General features: G+C 42.0%; 1 protein-coding gene across 1 annotated transcript in view; it reads left to right on the top strand.

The window, feature by feature from the left end:
• Window positions 1-19,387, top strand: part of LOC147043618 (unconventional myosin-XVIIIa-like) — a 42,152-nt gene extending 22,765 nt beyond the window's left edge. Inside the window, exons 26-47 of the mRNA XM_085935550.1 lie at window positions 73-138; window positions 1,106-1,234; window positions 4,768-4,911; window positions 5,007-5,096; window positions 5,497-5,616; window positions 5,695-5,809; window positions 6,855-6,982; window positions 7,080-7,234; window positions 7,998-8,121; window positions 8,188-8,388; window positions 8,492-8,602; window positions 9,378-9,482; window positions 9,659-9,805; window positions 9,887-10,000; window positions 10,696-10,812; window positions 10,968-11,051; window positions 12,905-13,042; window positions 13,241-13,426; window positions 13,508-13,647; window positions 14,123-14,167; window positions 16,691-16,813; window positions 17,944-19,387. Of these exons, the coding sequence (XP_085791676.1) occupies window positions 73-138; window positions 1,106-1,234; window positions 4,768-4,911; window positions 5,007-5,096; window positions 5,497-5,616; window positions 5,695-5,809; window positions 6,855-6,982; window positions 7,080-7,234; window positions 7,998-8,121; window positions 8,188-8,388; window positions 8,492-8,602; window positions 9,378-9,482; window positions 9,659-9,805; window positions 9,887-10,000; window positions 10,696-10,812; window positions 10,968-11,051; window positions 12,905-13,042; window positions 13,241-13,426; window positions 13,508-13,647; window positions 14,123-14,167; window positions 16,691-16,813; window positions 17,944-19,342 (3,981 nt within the window). The 3' untranslated portion in view covers window positions 19,343-19,387. The remainder of the gene's footprint in view (window positions 1-72; window positions 139-1,105; window positions 1,235-4,767; window positions 4,912-5,006; window positions 5,097-5,496; window positions 5,617-5,694; window positions 5,810-6,854; window positions 6,983-7,079; window positions 7,235-7,997; window positions 8,122-8,187; window positions 8,389-8,491; window positions 8,603-9,377; window positions 9,483-9,658; window positions 9,806-9,886; window positions 10,001-10,695; window positions 10,813-10,967; window positions 11,052-12,904; window positions 13,043-13,240; window positions 13,427-13,507; window positions 13,648-14,122; window positions 14,168-16,690; window positions 16,814-17,943) is intronic.
• The last annotated feature ends 312 nt before the right edge of the window (window positions 19,388-19,699 follow it).

Raw genomic sequence — 19,699 nt, 5'->3', positions numbered from 1 at the left:
AAGGTTGGCTCCTTTCTATGCAGACATTTATCCTGTTTACTGTGTGTGTGTCTATGTGTACGTTTAATTCAGGCTGTGGAAGAGCTGCTGGAGTCTTTGGATTTGGAGAAGAGCAGTTACCACATGGGTGTGAGCCGGGTGAGTCGTGAGAACAAATAAACACCTTTTAAATGATGGTTCCCTTTGCGTTGCTGCCATTTTCACCCCCTGTGACATCTCACACGTGCGCATCTGTTATTGGCTGTGTCTTGGGTGCGTGTCCTTCATTCCACCTGTCCTTCTTTGAGAACCTTTTGATGCTGGAACGTTTCCAACCTCCCTCCGCCCTCCAAAAGCCGTGCGCGCGTCTGATCCAGCCGGCTGTCTTTATGCCGCTATTCCCTCTTCTCAGGTCATGAGTGCAAAATGGTCCGACTGGATGTCTGTCTTTGTTTTGTAGTGCGGCTTGTAACAGAATTGCAGAAAACGCTACTCTGCACTCTAAGGTCTAATCCTAGCAGGAGAGTGGCAATCAGCCAAGAGGGAAATCAGAGGACTTCGTAGCAGTCAAATTGGCTTTTCTCACACATCTGCAAGTCCCCCATTTTCTTTCTTTCTTTCTTTCTTTCTTTCTTTCTTTCTTTCTTTCTTTCTTTCTTTCTTTCTTTCTTTCTTTCTTTCTTTCTTTCTTTCTTTCTTTCTTTCTTTCTTTCTTTCTTTCTTTCTTTCTTTCTTTCTTTCAGTCGTTTGAAATGTGAATGGAAGCCACAAAATGGAAAACAAAAACGGCAACATTAGTGTCCAACAGGGAAACAAATGGAACGTTTTTGAAACGCAAACACATGCTCAGCAATTTATTCGGTGACGATACGACACGCGTATCCTGATATTTCCATCAAGGTCCGAATGTGCTATATCGATTCTGCCATTTATTTGTTCAAGTTGACAAAATCTCTGAGCTTTAATTTCGACACCTTTATCAGAGGAAATAACCTTTTGAGCAATGTCTGACTAAATTATCATAATTCAACATTAGAGAATCATTTGAACCTTGCCTAATTTTGTTGTCATTTCCTTCTGTTCTTTTATCAAACATTTCAAAACATGCTCTTTTTTTCCTTTTTAGCTATTCTTCAAAGCTGGAACCTTGTCCAAATTGGAAGACCAGAGGGATGAGCAAACCAAGCGCCATTTAATCCTATTCCAAGCTGCTTGTAGAGGTTATCTAGCACGAGAAGCTTTTAAAAAGAGAAAGGTAAGCAAAAGGAACCACATGCTTATCAGGATCATCCTGAATGAAAATACTTGGGATGTAAAACATCTTGTTTCATTCAAATGATCATTTAAATGACAAAGCAATGCAATCAAAGATGGTGCATATTTAAAAGAGGTCAAACGTTGATAAAACCAGGCAAACAACGTGAACTGCGGGAACCGGGAATTGCTCTTCCGACCTAATTCTAATGTCTGCTTGCTTTGCACTCACAGTCAATCCCGCCTGCTTTGAAGCAATTATAAAAATGGCTAACTCAAACTGGCCCTCTTTAATATGACACATCCAGTCTGCTCGTCAACGGGGATGTTTGATTATGCTTCGGACGTGGATGGATAGAGGCAAGAATGCGACAACGAGATGGTATTTATTTTGAATGACTCAAGGACACTGCAAATCGATAGATTCAACCAAGTGGTTTTATTAACTATTGTGCACACTTCTGGAATTGAAATGACAGACGTAGGATGAGGACCGCTTTTCAAAATAGGGCAACTCAAGCAAAAGGATTCAATACCAGAGGATGACTGAGATGATAAGCTAAAGGTGGAGGTTCACGACGGAGGCCGACTCCTGGGGAATGGAAGAGTTGCTTGGACAGCAAGCACTAAAACAGAGTGATAACCTCAATTGTTTATGTGCCTTGTTTGTCTTTGCCCTTAAATGCAACCTTGTCACTTCCTCCATTAACTATACCACTTTAATCTATTTTGAATGAGCTCTTTTTATTATGAGCTCTAATTGGACGTAATTAATATACACACAGCTGATCAGACCAATCTCCTCAATACTGTGGACGGTCCTGTACTCCTTTTCTCTGTGATTATTGAACCAGCAGCAACAGAATTTAAAATTCATAATAGTTATGCAGTATAGTGTGTCATAACATGCCATTCATGAGCAGATATCTTGCTCTTTCGTTTTTTCTTCTATATACACTTTTACGTTTAAAGGCCATTTTTCACACTGAAGTGGGCAAAGAGCCCGGTGCGTTTTTAATCTTCTTGAAGTTCAGCAGCAAAAAAAAAAAAAAAAAAAAAAGGTGATGTAAAATTGCCTGGGCAACTGTGCAATTATAAAATCAATTTGCAAAGTGTCCACTTCCTTGCCTCTCTCCCTATATGGCTCCTATCCCCTGAATATGTATATACAATAATAGCAAGATAAGCCATCATATTATTTGATCTTATAATGGTGTTCTCTCAGAGTCACGCCGACAATGTAAAATGCAATCAGAAATGTGTTGAATGCAAAGTCAGACCCTAAAAATGAGACCTATGGCTTTCTTTCCTGAGGGGTGGGAGGAGGTGGCATATTCCATTCATTGTTCTTGAATGAAAAGAAAAAAAGAAAAAAAAAACACACCACATTTTTGGCATTTCCATCCATGTCCAGCTTGATGAAATCAGAAATTCTATTCATTTATTACCATGCGATGTCAGCCATCCCTAGTTCCTGTATGTGCAGTTCAATCAGATCACAAGTTGCAAACAGTGAGTGGGAGTTGAGTGCACGGGAGACAGATGACACTGATCAACAACAATTTTGTGCTGTGAAACAGCCATATGCAACGCCAGACACAAAATCAGTCAGTATCAGTTTTGAAAACTAGACAATGCATTTCATTTGTTGCAACCTAAATATTACAATATGAACATGAACCCAGATTGGGTTCGTTTTTGATCAAACTTGAAAGACTCGTCGTATAATAGCGTCCACTTGTACTTTTCTTGTTAATCGATTATCAAATTGATGGCGCCGCACTGTCTCTTGCCCGTGTTTCAGCAATCCAGGTGGCATGATGGGTAGATGTTAGTGTCCCTATGGAAGACTGGCTTGTTGACAGAAGGGCTGTTGATTGATTTTTGCCTGGCACGTTAGGCATGCGAAAATGTGCCAAGCCCACGTGACCTGCATCCGCATCTCCTTTTTGTACTTTGTCAAGGATAAACGCAGTTTTACAGTACTGCTTCAGCAGGCATTTCCCGCTTTGTGAGTTTTGTCCTTCAGGTGTGCTCTAAAAGCCCAGTAAATATGTTCACATATTGAGATTAGCGTTAGGCAGAAAATAGATGAAAGCAAACATTCCTATAGTCACACGGCAGTGTGGCATTATGTTCTTTTCACTTTTTGTCCTTTAAACTGCTTTTGAGAGACTGTTAAACATTCAAACCGAGAATCCCACTATCTGAATTTTGGACTCAAGAATGCCGAGGTGATTGCCGTGAAAGGTGAATGTTATCGCACGAATATTTTCTTTGTATGCGCAAAAAACGTCCTGATCACGATGCTTCTTTGAAAGATCATCAACTACTCATTACAATTCAAAACTTCAAGGAATTATTGGTCTTTGTCCAATCAAGAACTCAATTGATTTTTTGAAAGTTGCTGAGAGAGGTGTGGTAAAATAAGTCCACATTTCCTCGCAGGAATAATTATCATTCTACTTCTATTGATTTTGAATGTCACCCAAGATGGTGAGATATACACTATAGACGGCAGCAGCCATCTCAATCAATTAGGCTCCCTCTAAATCTTGATTGTTAATCTTACCACGACATTGCGGACATTTGTATGCTTCCAACTTTGTTTGGGGAGGATCCAGCATGACTGTGCCCCAAATCACAAAAGCAAAATCCATGCGGGCTTGCTTGGATGACTTTGGAACCCTGACCTCAGCCTCATCAAACGCATTTGGCGATCAACGACAACAGAGATTGCAAGACGGGCCGGGCCCTCTTGTCCAACATCAGCATGTAGAGATAATCCTTTAAAGCATGAATATACCAATCCCACTAATGAGCTTAAGGTGTCAGCAGTAGCAGCTCTTAGGTGTTTGACACGCATACAAACACAAAGCCAAAACGCATCTTTAGCTGCTGTAATGCAGTTCTCTGGTAATTTGCCTTCACGGTCGTCACACTGTCTAAATGTAATGTGGATGCTAAAATGTTTATACACGGTGCTCATGTCGTTCAATTATTTGTTTGTTTCCCAATCATTTCTGACTAGATGAGACAAGTAAGACTCCTGTCACCAATTGGCTGCATTTTCCTCTTTGTGAGGTGTTCTCGGTGTGACGAATCCTAATTGGTCAAAGGGAATACCTTCAGGGCGCTATTTACCCGATGCTGAGAATCGTGTCGCTCTAATTGGGTTTGCCCCGTAATCTGCTGCCGCGAAAGAGCCTCGTGCATAAGCGGCGTGGAAATCGTGTAATCCTTCGAATGAGCTGCCAACGTGTTTGATTTAATTAATCAGAAATTAGCTTCCAGCCTTGGAACACACTTGGCTGAAATTCTCAGTAGGAGGCTGGCAAGCCCTTGGATAGCTGCTTACACCGGCGATAAAACAACTGTGATTCATCAAATGTTTTTTCATGTCGTGGTTATTAGCATGAAGGTACTGTTTGTGTATCAATTGTGCGTGCAGTTTGTAACCAAACACGAAAAAGAATACAACGATACAGTAGTCTGCCATTGCATATATGACTTTATTTCTTTTGATGCCAACAGATTCAGGATCTAGCAATTCGTTGCATCCAGAAGAACATCCAGAAAAACCGTGGTGTAAAAGACTGGCCATGGTGGAAGCTTTTCACGACTGTCCAGCCACTCATTAAGGTGCAGCTCACTGAGGACCAGATGCGGAGCAAAGATGTGAGCTAGCACTGCACTGACACGCACAAGATGGCATGCTCTATTAGGTTAACACATAACGTGACATCTTGTACAATATTTGTTCTGTGCCTCAGGAGGAGATCCAGATGCACAAGTCTAAGCTGGAGAAGGTGGAGAAAGAGCGCAACGAGCTGAGACTGAACACCGATCGACTGGAGAGCAGGGTGGGTTGGCAGCCTGGTCTTCACAATACAAAAGACTCTTTCGAGATGGTTGACACTTCCCAGATAAGATGACTACAGAACAAAATGATACATTATACATTCTATGGTTTAGCATGAAAATGTTCATATACCATCTCATTGGTAACAATGCAAATTGCCATAGATGGGCTAAAGAAAATTGGCTTACGATACAAGTTACCGGAATTATAACCCTTCAAAACAATTGCTAATTTAAAACAGAAATTTGGGCTTTCCTGTACTTGGAAAAATCCCATAAAACATAATTACTTAAAAACCCACAATATAGTCGGTGAGCAAAAGATGAACTGTAATATTGCGATGGTTCGTTCCACATTACAAAGTACGAGATGAGTAAATTGACGATGTTATATGTGAACAGATTGCAGATTTGTTGGCAGAACTCGCTGATGAAAGGAGCACGAGCGAGTCAGCATCCCAGCTGCTCGAGAACGAGACGACAGAGAGACTACGCCTGGAGAAAGACATGAAGGATCTGCAGGCAAATACACGCAGTGATATTAAAAATATGTTTGCCATCAAAACTTTAAAGTCTCGAATAAATGTGTCTGCCATTCAGGCAAAGTTTGGAACCATGAAGAAACAAATGGAAGCACAGGAGATGGAGTTGACGGAAGCTCGGCTCGTGAAAACTTCAGAGCTCAACGGGGAGTTGGAGGACGATGATGATGCCGGTTAGTTCAAACATGGGAAACTCAGTAGAGTGCAGCGCTGTTCCAATCTAATCTGCAGTCAGCGCAAAAATTGGACACATGTTCACCTCCCACAAATGTCGAAAAGATTGTTCGGGTGTACCTAATTAAGTGTCTGTGGACAGCTTCAAAAAACTCTCACTTATTGTAATTGTCCCCAGTGGGATTCACTAACGTTACTCGTTTCATAGGCGACATGACAGACATATTGCATAATGCTATTAAGTACGGTCTCCAAGTTTGGGATTTCACACTAGGGGATTAAAATGTTCTCTCCCAGGCATACAAGTAATGCCGGCCGCTGATTGGTCGTCACCTGCTGGGAAAGTGAGCTCTCACCGAGAGAACATTGTCCACAAGGCAGTCTTTTTTGCCCCCTCCCAACCAACCTCCGCAGACAAACCGTGACAGAGCATATCAGAATTCTTCGACGAATGAGAACGTAATCGTTGAGATTTGAGCCGGTGGCCTTGCGAGATGTCATTATGCTATATATATGCTAATGAGCAGCGTTGATGGAGGACCCGCCACTGCCGTGTGAAGGAGATACGGACGGTCTTCCAAAAAATGATAAGGCTCGGAAATGAACCTAAACCTGAATGGCTGCCCGGACACTGTCATAGTTTTGATTGCTCCCGACATCTCCAGAATTAGGGTTGGCTAAAATCCATGCAAAGAGCCACTTAGTCACGTCTTCCTCTGACTGCCATTGTTGTCTGCTTGGGCCCGTGGCGCTCAGGTTTATCCGAGATTAGAGTGGAATGCGAGGGCCGCTTTGTAGTCCTCCTGTCAAACATTTTCACCTCATAAAGTCAGGATTTGATTGGGGAAAAAAAAAAAAGAAAAGCGTTTTACTTCATATGAGATTCTTTTATTTCAGTCCTTGGATGTAATATAAAGTGTCGCCCGTACAATGTGCCACCTAATCCACAGCATCAGTCATCATTGAGCTTTTGAGCCTTTTGCTTTTTGTTCACCACATGGCCTGCATCAAAAACAAATTATTTGGTCACATTTTGTTCTCCAGGGGGTGAGTGGCGCATAAAATACAACCGAGCCATTCGGGAACTAGACTTCACCAAAAAGAAACTCCAGCAAGAGTTTGATGACAAGCTGGAAACGGAAGAGCAGAGCAAACGACAGCTTGAGAGAAGGGCAAGACGCTTTGTCATATTCAATCATTTACAAAGGCTAGATTTAATATTTGATGGTCTCAGCTTTGTATGTCTAAATCAAATGATAACGTTCGCAGCTGGCCGATTTGAAGACAGACAATGAGGATGTGCGGCACTCTGCGCAGCAGCTGAAGAAGAAGTGCCAGAAGATGACGGCTGAGATGCAGGATACCCGACGTCATCTGGAGGGTCTCCAGAGCCGTAACCACGATTTGGAAAAGAAGCAGAGGAAGTCAGTTTTAACTCACCCACCCCATCTTTGCAAATCCGGATGTCTTTACATTTTGACGCGCAAAGCACAATCGCACACATTTAGCCACCGTTATCTACACTGATGGAGAAAAAGTAATGGCATGCTACTCTTCCCCTAAACAAGCAGGCACTTTAGTCTCAAGTTGAAAGTCCCATGCAGACTTGGTTGTATATACATATAGAGTGGTTCCAGGTAACAATTCTATCCACCTCATCACATTGCATGTTGGGATGTAACCGCCTCCCCCCTTCATTTGAATAGTGTCTAAATTGCTCTGGAATCTGCAGAATTGCATTAGCTTAGAAAATGACTCAGACGTAGAGCACTCGAGAAGTCATCCCCTGCGGCTAATTGAAGATGCTCTGTGGGTGAAATTATTTTCAGTTGCGCTTCACCGGGGGAAAAATTACCACGAGGCGAGTTGACAACATGAAACACTTGGCTTTTACATTCACTAACCATAAGTGTTTCTTGCCTCAACAACTAGAGAAAACATGCTGCACATTATCGCAACCCAGTATCAAAACACCAGACAAATGGAAGTGGAGAACACAAAAAAACTCAACCATTTAAAGGAAAACTCCGAGTAGTTAGTCTGTAAATTCTTGCTGTTGTGTGAATTTATGGTTAAAAAAAAAAAAAATGCTTGCTAATTTTTATACCGCCGAGTAAACAATATTGCATCATTTCGCAGGCATGACCAGATGCTGATATTTGCTCCAATTCCCTTTGCGTGTGTCAGATTCGATCTTGAGCAGAACCAGGCCCAGGCTGAGGTACAAAGAGAAAAGAGCCTGAGGGAGAAGTTGGCTCGTGAGAAAGACGCAATGGCGGCTGAGATCTTCAACATCCACCAGCAGCTTCAGGTTTACGGAACATATTCCTCTCTCTTTGTACGGCGCAAGCATTTACTCTTGTCTCCTTGACCACAGGAAAAAGATGCCGACTTGTGTGCCACCAACATGAAGGTGCAGCAGCTGGAGGCCGATTTGCAGGATCTCTCTTCGCAGGAGTCCAAGGATGAAGCATCGCTGGCCAAGATCAGGAAGCAGCTTCGTGACCTTGAAGCCAAGGTGAAAGACCAAGAGGAGGAACTGGATGAGCAGGCTGGTACCATCCAGATGCTAGAGCAGGTATATGACGGGATTGCGCAACCTTTCAACATGCCGTGCCACAGTTGTTGTTTTTTTTTACTTGCTATATTATTCTGTGTGTGTCCTCTCTTCCTGAACGCAGGCTAAGCTGCGGCTTGAGATGGAGATGGAAAGGCAGCGACAGAGCCACTCAAAAGATATTGAGAGCAAAGATGAGGAGGTGGACGAGATCAGGCGGTCTTGCAGTAAGAAGGTAGCTCCCTCTCATTCTCACAGTTATGCACATATTCTCAAGAGGCTCGGAGCAACACCAAGAAGAATGCCTTTATAGTTGGGTGTCAAACTGCACAGACTTCTTTCTGATATCGGGTTTTATGCAAGACATCAAACACAAGACAGGCAAGAGCAACGGTACCCGGAGGACCGCTTTCATGTAAACAAATGTAGAAAAAAAATAAGATATAAATATATATATATATATATATATTTTTATATATATATATATATATATATATATATATATATATATATATATATATATATATATATATGTGAAAGAGGTAGTGTGAGAGGGAGCGAGTGTGTGTGTGTGTGTGTGTGTGTGTGTGTGTGTGTGTGTGTGTGTGTGTGTGTGTGTGTGTGTGTGTGTGTGTGTGTGTGTGTGAGAGGGAGGGAGAGTGTGTGAGTGTGAGAGGGAGTGTGAGTGTGAGAGGGAGGGAGAGAGAGGGGGAGAGGGAGCTAAAAGCTTTTTTGGGCTGTTTTGAAGGCTTCATTGCCACATATAGTATGAGCCCCACAAATGTTATGGTCTCTTAAAAGCTTTTTTTTTTTCTCTCAGAAGTTTTATTTACAAGTTGTTTTTTCGTTTATTTTAATGTTAAAATAAGTTATAAAGTCCAAATGTAACATTTGGCAAAAGAACTGACATCTGATTCCAAGTTTGAAAAAAAAAAAAAGGCGCGAGATTACCACGCGTGTGATTTTGTGTGTCGATTGTGTTTGCGACGCCCCGTCCACGTGTCTCTCAGCTGAAACAGATGGAGGTGCAGCTGGAGGAAGAATACGACGATAAGCAAAAAGTCTTGCGCGAGAGACGTGAGCTGGAGTCCAAACTGCTGAGTGCGCAGGAACAGGTTAGCCCCATTTGTCTCATCTTCATCCTGTCAGCACAGAGCCGTGTGTTAGCGTCTTGCCATGCTCATGTGTGCGTGCGAAGGAGCTTTCATTTACTGCTGAATCTCGTCTGCTGCTAAGACTTGTGTTCAAAGCAGAGCGTGTTTATCAACACTGGGAATGATTTGTCTTTCAGGTAAGCCACAGGGACGTGGAGAGTGAGAAGAAGCTGAGGAAAGACCTGAAGAGAACCAAAGTCCTGCTGGGTGATGCCCAGATTATGTTGGACCATCTGAAGAGTAACGCCCCAAGCAAACGGGAGATCGCCCAGTTCAAAAATCAAGTATGCCGCTCCTAACACGCCATCATATACATTGGTAGATCAAATCAGAATCAGATCTGCGACATTCTCGTTCTCACTCAGCTGGAGGAGTCAGAATTCACCTGTGCGGCTGCGGTCAAGGCCCGAAAGTGCATGGAGTTAGAGATCGAGGACTTGCATATCCAAATGGAGGACGTGGTGAAAGCCAAACTGTCGGTGAGTTAGTGACTCAACTTGAGGGCGTGATGGAGGACAACTTTATCATGTTTCACTGCCAAGATGGCTTCAGTTTAACGTGTGATACCGTACTGTTCTTGAAAAGGCACTCGGTTGTGTCGTGCATATAAGAGTAAAGCTATGCAACAATTCTTTTTCAGTTCAAACAAGTCAAATGCAAATGAGAGAGAGAACTTGCCCTCTTTGTTTGCAGTTGAGCCTACACCATTACCCGTGCATCATCACATTTTGGTGGCTTGTTAGAATAATGCGTGCCCTTTGGCAGATATTTCATTTCTACACTTTGTACTAATGGGTAAAATCCCCCCTTTGCTCATTAATAGCTGCCACATAGTGACGCTGGCTGCATCTCCAACATGTTGACAGAGGTTTTTGTGTCTCTGGGGACGTTGCTTGTTAATTGCTGTGTATATGTCAAGGGCATGTCTTGGAAATGTTTCACATTAACGAAAGCATTTGGAGGGCTGGAACCACCCTAGAGGATGAACTCGCGGACATTGGCAGCAATCTGCTCTGGCTGCACATTTGCCAGCCTAAATGAGCTCATTGATTATCTTCAATTGGTCTCATCGTCCTGCCAGTAGTACTTCCACTTTCACTAATGATCATTTATGGTATCTCACGAATACATCCTATTTCGGCTCCCTTCCCTTTTTTTTTGTGTGGTGGATCAGTTGGACGAGCAAGTGAGCCGCCTTCAGAGAGAAAAGAATGATCTGCAGTCTCGCACAGAGGAAGACCAGGAGGACATGAATGAACTGATGAAGAAACACAAAGCTGCAGTCGCCCAGGTAACCGAGCCCCCCCCCCCCAGCTAAAATCCATCAATGACACTCTGTCCGGATTTATGCACGCGTGTGCTTTTTGAATCAGGTTGTGCAACATGTTTTTCTGTATTCCTCATATGTACGTCCCAAACGATGACTGAATTGATGTTGTAAATTAGTCTGCCAGAGATTTAGGCCGGATCAGTGACCTGGAGTCGCAGCTTGAGGAGGCCGCAAAGGAGAAGCAGGAGATTCAAGAAAAGGTACACAGACCAGACTGCCTTCTTATGAGCTAAATTAAACTCAAGTAGAAGGGTAGTCATCCTAAAATGTTCATACTTCCCATGTATGTAAATTAGACTTTTGAATGTCAAATATCTGTGTTTTCCTCACCATATCAAATTGCATCCATAATCCAGATGATTTTTTTAGTGGCCATCAGTACATATAATAGCTGACCTACCTCAACTCCTAGTAAGTCAATCGTCGAGCAGCTCTTGCTATTAGTCTGGTAGGTCCTGGTTGAGTCTTTATTATATTCACAGTGCGTTTTCGCCTGTCTTTTCTGCAGTGGTCTTAGTAAAAGCACCACAGCCCATTTCGGGGCTGAATGAGGCTCCACTGTGTATTTGAACATTTTTATTTCGTAGATGTTTACAGCTTGTAAACCTGAAGCGACCACATCATTCAATGTGGCTTTATATTCTGGGCTGGCTCATTCTATTACTATACAGTCTGCTATGTAAATATCCAGGCTCAGCGTGCATTGACATGCATTGATAGGTTAAACAGAATGATAATTGTGCTTTTTGTGCATATAGCACAAGTTATTGTTAAACAATCCTTTTGACTAAGAATGCAGTCCAGACAAGGTACCTAAAAGTACATTCCTCTGTCTCAAGATATCAGCTGACATTTTGAGCACTGGGACTCAGGAAATAAAACATTTTCAGAGTTTGTGTTGCTGCCAGCCAACAGTTACTGTGTCAGTTACATTAGTTTGACATCAAGTACCACCAAAAACACACAAATCAATGTTTGAGCGTGAAAAAGCAATAGTTTTCATTCTAAAAAGCTAAAGCGACAAATAAAACTAAAGGACCAAAGAGCAACAATTACGGAACAATGTGTACCAAACAGGTTTCACCTATTTGTAATTTACCAAATAAATACTTGAAGCGCTACAACGACTAGTTGATCACAAGGAACAAAGCACATTTGATGGTAGGGATTCCTACCAGGAACAAAACAACAAGAATGTGTCCAAATTAAAGCAAAACAAAATGCACACAGTCAACATGAACAGAAAGAATGATCCAGCACCATTCCGGTGTGCTGCCTTAAAACAGGTGCTTGATTACAGAAAAGAAAAAGACACTTTATTCATGATTCAATGAAAACGTATCACACTTTTTTATTATTTTCTATTCTTATTCATTCTTCCATGGATCACGCAAAAGGGTGTGCATACGACACTTTAAGAATTCCTGATCTAAACTCAAGCCATACCTGTGCGAAAACCTCGCTCCACGTTCTTCCCTGCAAAGCCCGCCCATGAGAATCATTTTCACCGGGAGCTGCGGGCATGTCACAGGCACCGATAGCCATCTTACGCATTTGACCTTGAAGTAGTTATCTCTTCCCCAGTAAAAGGGCAATCTGACTTAAATAAAAATCCAAGCGGAACTAAAAAAAAACACCAAAAAAACCCAGCTCGTTTCAGATGAAAAGTCACTCATTAAGTGCCCGTTGTGCCTTTTGGGTTTTATTGTGAGGGCTCTTTGCTCCTTTGATCAGTCAAAATGATTCAAGTGAAAGAAATGGACATTGATTGCACCATTAAGTGACTTTCCCTGCAGCCATCACGATCATATTAAATACATTTCAATGTCCTCCATTTTATATAAAAAAAAAAAAAGAAGACAACCATTAATTGATGGGGTGCTGCTGCTACTGCATGTATGATAACTATAATGCAGGTTATTACATGAATACAAAAGACATTATTCGAGACTTTATTCTGTATTCATTTTAAAGAGTGAAGCAAAAATTGGCATTGAAGGTACTGTGTGTTGCTAAGAATGCGCATGTGTGTGTTTGTGTGTTCTTCGCACAGCTCCATTCGCTGCAGAGTCAGCTGGAGTTTCAGGAACAATCCATGGTTGAAAAGTCTCTCGTGAGCCGTCAAGAAGCCAAGATCCGTGAGCTGGAAACCAAATTGGAGTTTGAGAGGACGCAGATCAAACGTTTGGAGGTCAGACATTCCTTAAATACACATCCAACATGACATTTTCATTCAAGAGGTCGCAGGATCAGACAAATAATGAAAAATGGTGCGACTTATATTGAGAACAATTCAGTAACCAACACGGTTCTGCTTTTATCGTTTGTTTGCTGAACTGCTACTTTACTTCCCAGACAGGCTGACTAAATTCTCCCACCTCTCCTTTAGAGCCTGGCTTCTCGTCTAAAGGAGAATCTTGAGAAGATGTCAGAGGAAAGGAACCAACACATTGCTGCAGAGAACCGAGAGAAGGAGCAGAATAAGCGGATGCAGAGACAAATAAGGGACATGAAAGAAGAAATGACTGGCGTGTCAAAAAAAGAGGCTGAGGCGAGTCGAAAGAAACACGAACTGGTAGGTGTCGGGGCACTTTGGGATAATATGACTGTCCTCAGAACCGAAGAGGAAATGACTTCTTTAGCGTCAATTCACTAGGAAATGGACATTGAGAGCTTAGAGGCAGCAAATCAGAGCTTACAAGTGGATCTCAAACTGGCCTTTAAGAGGATAGGTGACCTGCAAGCTGCTATCGAGGACGAAATGGAGAGTGATGACAACGACGACTTAATCAACAGGTACAAAATACGGATTGAATTGTTTTGCGATTGAGACGAAATGTGTCACCTTGGTATATTCCCAATTTATTCAGAACACTGTAGTCTAGCATTGTGTTGAATGAAATGATTCCTAACGAGCACACAGATTTATTTTTTTCCTTCCAACCTGTCAATCATAACTTATTTTTTGTCTCCGGCAGCGATTTCTTTTAAACTGAGCTTGTAATTCTGGGTCATGCCTCACTCTGCCTGACCTGGTTTAATACCGTTGTATGCTGCAGATCCTTTGTATATGTTTGAGTCAGATAAATGAATAGAGAGCTTTACAAGGCAGAAAGATAAAAAAATGGAAACGTGAAGTATTTGAGAAGAAAGGCTAGAAACAGATTTACAGTTGATAATGATTGCATTGCTGTGAGCATATCTCACCTGTTCTTTTTTTCCCCTCTGTTTTCTTGTTCCTGTTTCGGCGTTATCCGCACTCTCCCTGCAGTTTGCAAGACATGGTGACAAAGTATCAGAAAAGAAAGAACAAAACGTGAGAGCGGAACAAGCATTCTTTGTGTGTGTGTCATGGTGGTTGTTTTTACACCTTTTTGTTGTTGTTGAGAAAACAATGCAGTATGATACACTGAGAAATACCAACATTTTTATATATTCACTGCAATTTGTGCACCAATATAATTTACATGCAGGTTTTCGCCACATCTTTCAAATTAAAATAGAATTACCGCATTTTTCAGACTACACGGTGCATTTATAATCCTTTACATTTTCTAAAAAAATCAACAGTGCGTCTTATATTTTGGTATTGAATTGAAGTCAAATAATATTTGCAGTACTGGTTTGTTTACCTTGACGTGCAGTAATGTGCCACATAACCCGGTGTCCCTTATAGACAGACAAATACGGTATATAGATATTATATGGGGGAATAACAACTCAAACAAGATGTGTCAAAACATTTTCTGGAATACTGCATTATCTTCTAGATTTTTTTTTATTTACTTTTTTTTTTTTTTTCCCAATAACTCTAGTGTGGTATAAATGCACTGCATTGTACTGGTTATATGAAGCTAAATGAGGTTAACAGAATGATAGACACGCATCTTGAAGCATTTATACACCCCTGCCAAGGATAACAATAACAAACAGGCTGTTAATGTCACTCAAAATTAAGCATGGATACCTCAAGCTAGGAAGTCACCGTCCAGGCACGGTGAATAAACGGTATGACGTGCAGGACACTCGAGTCGATGTAATCCATCCGTCAATATGTCTCGTAATTAACTCAAAAGTTATGGTGCTCAAGTGGTAATATTGAGGCGTATGTGATTTGAGGCTGACTTTGAGTATTTGTGACAAAGATTTACAAGCAGCCAAGGCTGATTGTCAGAAGCCATTAACGTTCACGTTGAGATTCTTGGGGCTTGTTTGTGTCCGTAGGCCTCGGGAGTGGTTAGCAAGAAGTGCAAGGCCAAGGACAAATCACTTCTGACATCATTTGCGCAACACACATTTTTTTTCACATTGCTTGGATTTTATAGTGGGACGTAAGACGTCTTATTTCTTTGTTTTATTTAGCAGGCAGTGTAGATGAGAAAAAAAATGGCAATTTAAATTTAACACAGAATTAAGCTTGCGCACCTCTCTCGCATTACAAAATAGATTTTCGTCATAGATCTCTCCAAATAGGGACAGAACACTTTGTTCTGAAAGGAAAAATGACTGAATTTGTGACAGGGGGCACGGTGACATCGATGATGGATTTTTTCTCCACGACTGTTAGGACACCTGATAAAGCTTACCAGCATATCATCTTACATCATCATGAATAATGTTTTCTCCTCACAATCAGCAAATACACCAAGATGGATCATCTTGTCACTTTTATTTATAGTTGGGTGTCCCTACACCATGGATGAAGTATATTAGCATTTTTAGTGTAAAGAAGACACTGTCCATGGATAAAACGCAATGAATCCATGGCTATGAATGATATTGAAGATGAAACTATTAATCAAACATTTCTACCAGCAACCATTAAGCAAGTTATATAGTAGCACATTTTATTTTTGGAGTTTTAGCCATTTTAGTATTGAATAACAAAGATGTATTGAAGTTCCTCAGTATGGTGTGAACCCAAGTTCAATTAATCATATAAGGAACAAAGAATTTTTTTTTCAGATTAGGATTTAGGTGCAAACCATTGCAAGGACAAACTCAGACAATGGAGATGGTAAATGGCTACTACCTGTTAAGTATCCATTGAGCAATATATAGTTCAAGTTGGTATTTGATTTAATTTTGAGCGGTGGCCACTTGTCAGGCTATATAGCATTTCAAGTTACTAAATACTCTTCTAGCTGTTTACTAAATAGAGTAGATTATTTTTGGTGTCAACATTTTTCAACAGGAGCAGAGATCAAAAAAATATTCCTCAGGTGTCTGCGCTAGAAAAGTCACCCCAAATTCATCATTGCATTTAAAAGAATGGATGACAGCTGTCTGAGCAGTTGGAATCTATCTAACCCCTAACTATGATCCACAGGTCTCAATATTGATTATGTCAAGTGTACTGTAGGAGTTTTTGATGATCATGGCTCTGCTTCATTACAAGCACCACAAATGGGTGACATGCTAACAGCCAGCAGCCAAACAAGTGGATTATCCCGCCAAGGGCTTGATCTGCATTCTGCTCGGATGATACATGTGCTTTGACTAGAGTATGTTGAGTAGTGGCATGAGATTTATGCTTCTTCAGTCTGCACTGCAATGCATCAAACTAACCTCCAAAGTAGCCATTCATTACACAGCATTCATTATGTAATCTATGTGATTACATTGCATAAATATTCATTGAACAAGTCGTTTTACTTGTGAGTAATTCCCACGCATCACATTTTGACAGAAAGCAGACTAAAGAAGGAATCAAGTTGACTGATTTGTTAAATAGTCATTTTTTCATCAAGTGGAGATAAGAACAAGACATTTTTACAATGGATATACTTTGTTTTATTGTCCTAGTGCTTCTCAATAACATCCCTCTTTGTTCTCTCAGTGGGCAAGAGACAGACACAGATTCTGAGGTGGAGGATCGTGTGGATGGGGTTAAGTCTTGGCTCTCCAAGAACAAAGCCTCCTCCAAGCCCCAGTCGGACGAGGGAAGTCTGAAGAGTGCCAGGTTAGTGATTCCTCCTCTCATCCTCTTACCTCATCACAGATAACCACATGGATCCCTGAGATAGAACAGTGATAAGGCCTACATTGAGCAGTGCGCTTGGTTACTGAGAACCTCTGGCACGCTCGCTATATAGTACCGTGCGTGAGTCGTTGGCCACCAGTCGATATGTTTTAGCAATGCTATAATGACCGTATCGAATTTCATTCTCACTCATAGTGCAAACCTCCAAACTGTTAACCAAGACAAATTGCATCCATCATTTTGGTAGGTAGCATCATGTAAACATTCTGGAGTTCTTCCTTGGCCCTATATTCAACATATTCCTCTCAACTGTGTCTCTCCTGCTATATATTGTTTTACTATGTCCAAACAAAAGCTATGAATATATTATTTACTCTTTGTTGGGTAATCTGGTTGAAAACAGACAAACGAATTCTGGCAAAAAAAAAAAAATCCTTGAACAATAACTAACTGGAGTCTTTAAAATGCCCAAGATTACCCAAGGCAAAAAAAAAGAATAGGGTAATTTATGCGATGAGGTGTCATTGCTCTCCTTTCCAGTAATCTGTCTAATGACAGCAGCCGGAATGGCGAAGTGGCTGCTGTCAAATTTATTGAAGTGGCCCCTGGCCAGTTGGCGCTTCTGTTAAATGATGCCTCTGCTTCCATAGATCTTCTCACTTGTTGACTCTCGCCGCACTGCCCACAAAGCCATAGAGTACACAAACAGCAATAGCTAGAGGGAGAGGGTGCTCCCTTGCTATCAACCTCCAAAGGACAAAAAGAACGTGACAAATTATCGGTGCCTTCCGACTTTACAGATTAGCATCAGCACTCCAAATATTATATACATTTCTTTGCCTTAACAGACAAAAGTAAATTGTAAATTATTTTACAAATGTAAAATAATTACATGCACAAAAAATAAATAAACATATGTATAAGCTAATACTGCCACAAGATGCCTCACATATTTCTAACACAGCAGCCTGAGAAGCTGACATGTCAGTTACAGAATATGACACAGTAGTGTCAACTAGAGAAAAGGATGAGGTGACATGGTGGTTGTATCTAGACAGTGGATTCAACTGAAGTTATTCATCTCATTCATATATTCCAATACCTTGTAGATATGCAGCAAATGTGGATGGCAAAGATGTGAAAGAGGGTAAGGAGAAGACAAGTGATGGAAGTCAGGATGGCAAAGACATAGAGCAGAACAGGTCAGTGTCCGTCATGAGCTCCCTGAGCTACCGGAAGCGTTCCAACCTTAAAGACTCCATCGGAGGGACAGGCGATGAGAACTCCCTCTTTAGTGCTCTCAAAGAACAGCCTGACGCCCCCGACCACACCTCCATTCGCAAAGCCAAGTCCAAGTCTGGAGATCTCCAGGAGGACTGGAAGAAGAACAACCAAGCTCAGGAAGATTTGGATGACAAAGCCTCCATTATTTCCTCGGCCTATTCCGAAGCCACTAGCAGGGCCAGGAAGGGTTTGGAGTCACGCTGGACTTCGCGAAGCAGCCCTGATTTTGATAAGGACTCCACTATCTCCTCTATAGCTCCCAGCAGGATAGCCACCAGGAGGACGATGTTGGATGACGACGACATCAAGTCCACCATCAGCAGCGTGAGTCGCTCCAGCCCTCGATCACTACATCGTAGCAGCTCCTGGAAAGACGACAAGCGAAGCAGTTCTCGCCTGTCTGTCGCTCGTAGTTGCGGCCTCAGCGAGTTTGGCGTGCATGTCGATGATGATGATGACAATGACGATGGCCAAAGTGTTGCTTTTACTGAAAGAAGACCTTCCCCATACAGTCCTCGCGCCACCGCGCGTAGTTTCTCGACCCCAGCCCGAGCTCGCTCCTCAGATGGAAACCCACCAGATACGTCTGACATCAAGCCTGTCACGCACCGAAATTACTTGGACCCCGACTTGGAGGCCGCTATTAATGAGGTTCTCAGCTTCAAACCTATTAAGTTCAAGCGTAGCAAGCTCGAGTCCAGTGATGAGGAAGCAGAAGAGAAGCACGGACTAGCAAGTAAGGAGGGAAGGAAGATGGAAGCCGATGAAGGGCTTGGGTGCAGTAAATCCAGCTTGCTTCGCTCCGCATCCGGTTCTGCTCTGGACTACGGCAATCGTCCTTCTAGCATCTTAAGTACCAGCTCCCACAGTCGCAAAGACAAAAAAAGCAAAATCACTCAGTCCGACGACTCCTCTTCAGACGATCGTCAAAGCAGAAAGAGCTCAAGGCGAAAGAAGAGCAAAAAGTCCAAGAAGAGATCCAAGAAAAAGGAAAGCGAGTCAGAAGATTCCTCTTCGTCTTCAGAATCGTCTGACTCCTCTTCGTCTGACTCCACGGTCTCATACCGCAGCTCCAGAAGTGTTAAAAAGAGCCCGAAACAGCTGTCCGATGACGAAAAAGGAGATGCAAGTGGTGGAACGCACAGCAAGAAGAATAGCAAGCGGAAACAAAAGAAGATGGATAACTTGATGATGAAGTACCTATACAGGCCAGACAGTGACTGATGGCAACAAATGAAGGTGATGCTTGGTGTGACAATAACCCCAAAACTGGATCACTCACCAAACAGGCTAACTTACTAATGGCTGTGTTCTCATATTTTGTTTGGAAAACACTAACTTCTATCATTCAAACCTGGCGACGCTCCAACTAAGATTTGGTGCATCGGATTTGGAAGAACAGTCAGTGTGGCATGAGGCAGGAGCACTTTGCAATGCAAAAGGCACGCTCATTTTCTGCTTTGGTGTTACTAGAGACCCAAATCACAAGAGAAAATAGCCTCAGAGCTTACAGTTGTCAAGTCACGCCACCCACGCATATATGTAGCACTTATTTCTTTTGCAGCAACATCTAAACCAGAA

This window comes from Syngnathus leptorhynchus, chromosome 17 (assembly GCF_054491065.1).
Source record: "Syngnathus leptorhynchus isolate UIUO chromosome 17, UIUO_Slep, whole genome shotgun sequence".
Classification (NCBI taxonomy): domain Eukaryota; kingdom Metazoa; phylum Chordata; class Actinopteri; order Syngnathiformes; family Syngnathidae; genus Syngnathus; species Syngnathus leptorhynchus.
This window is presented reverse-complemented; position numbering and strand designations above follow the sequence as displayed.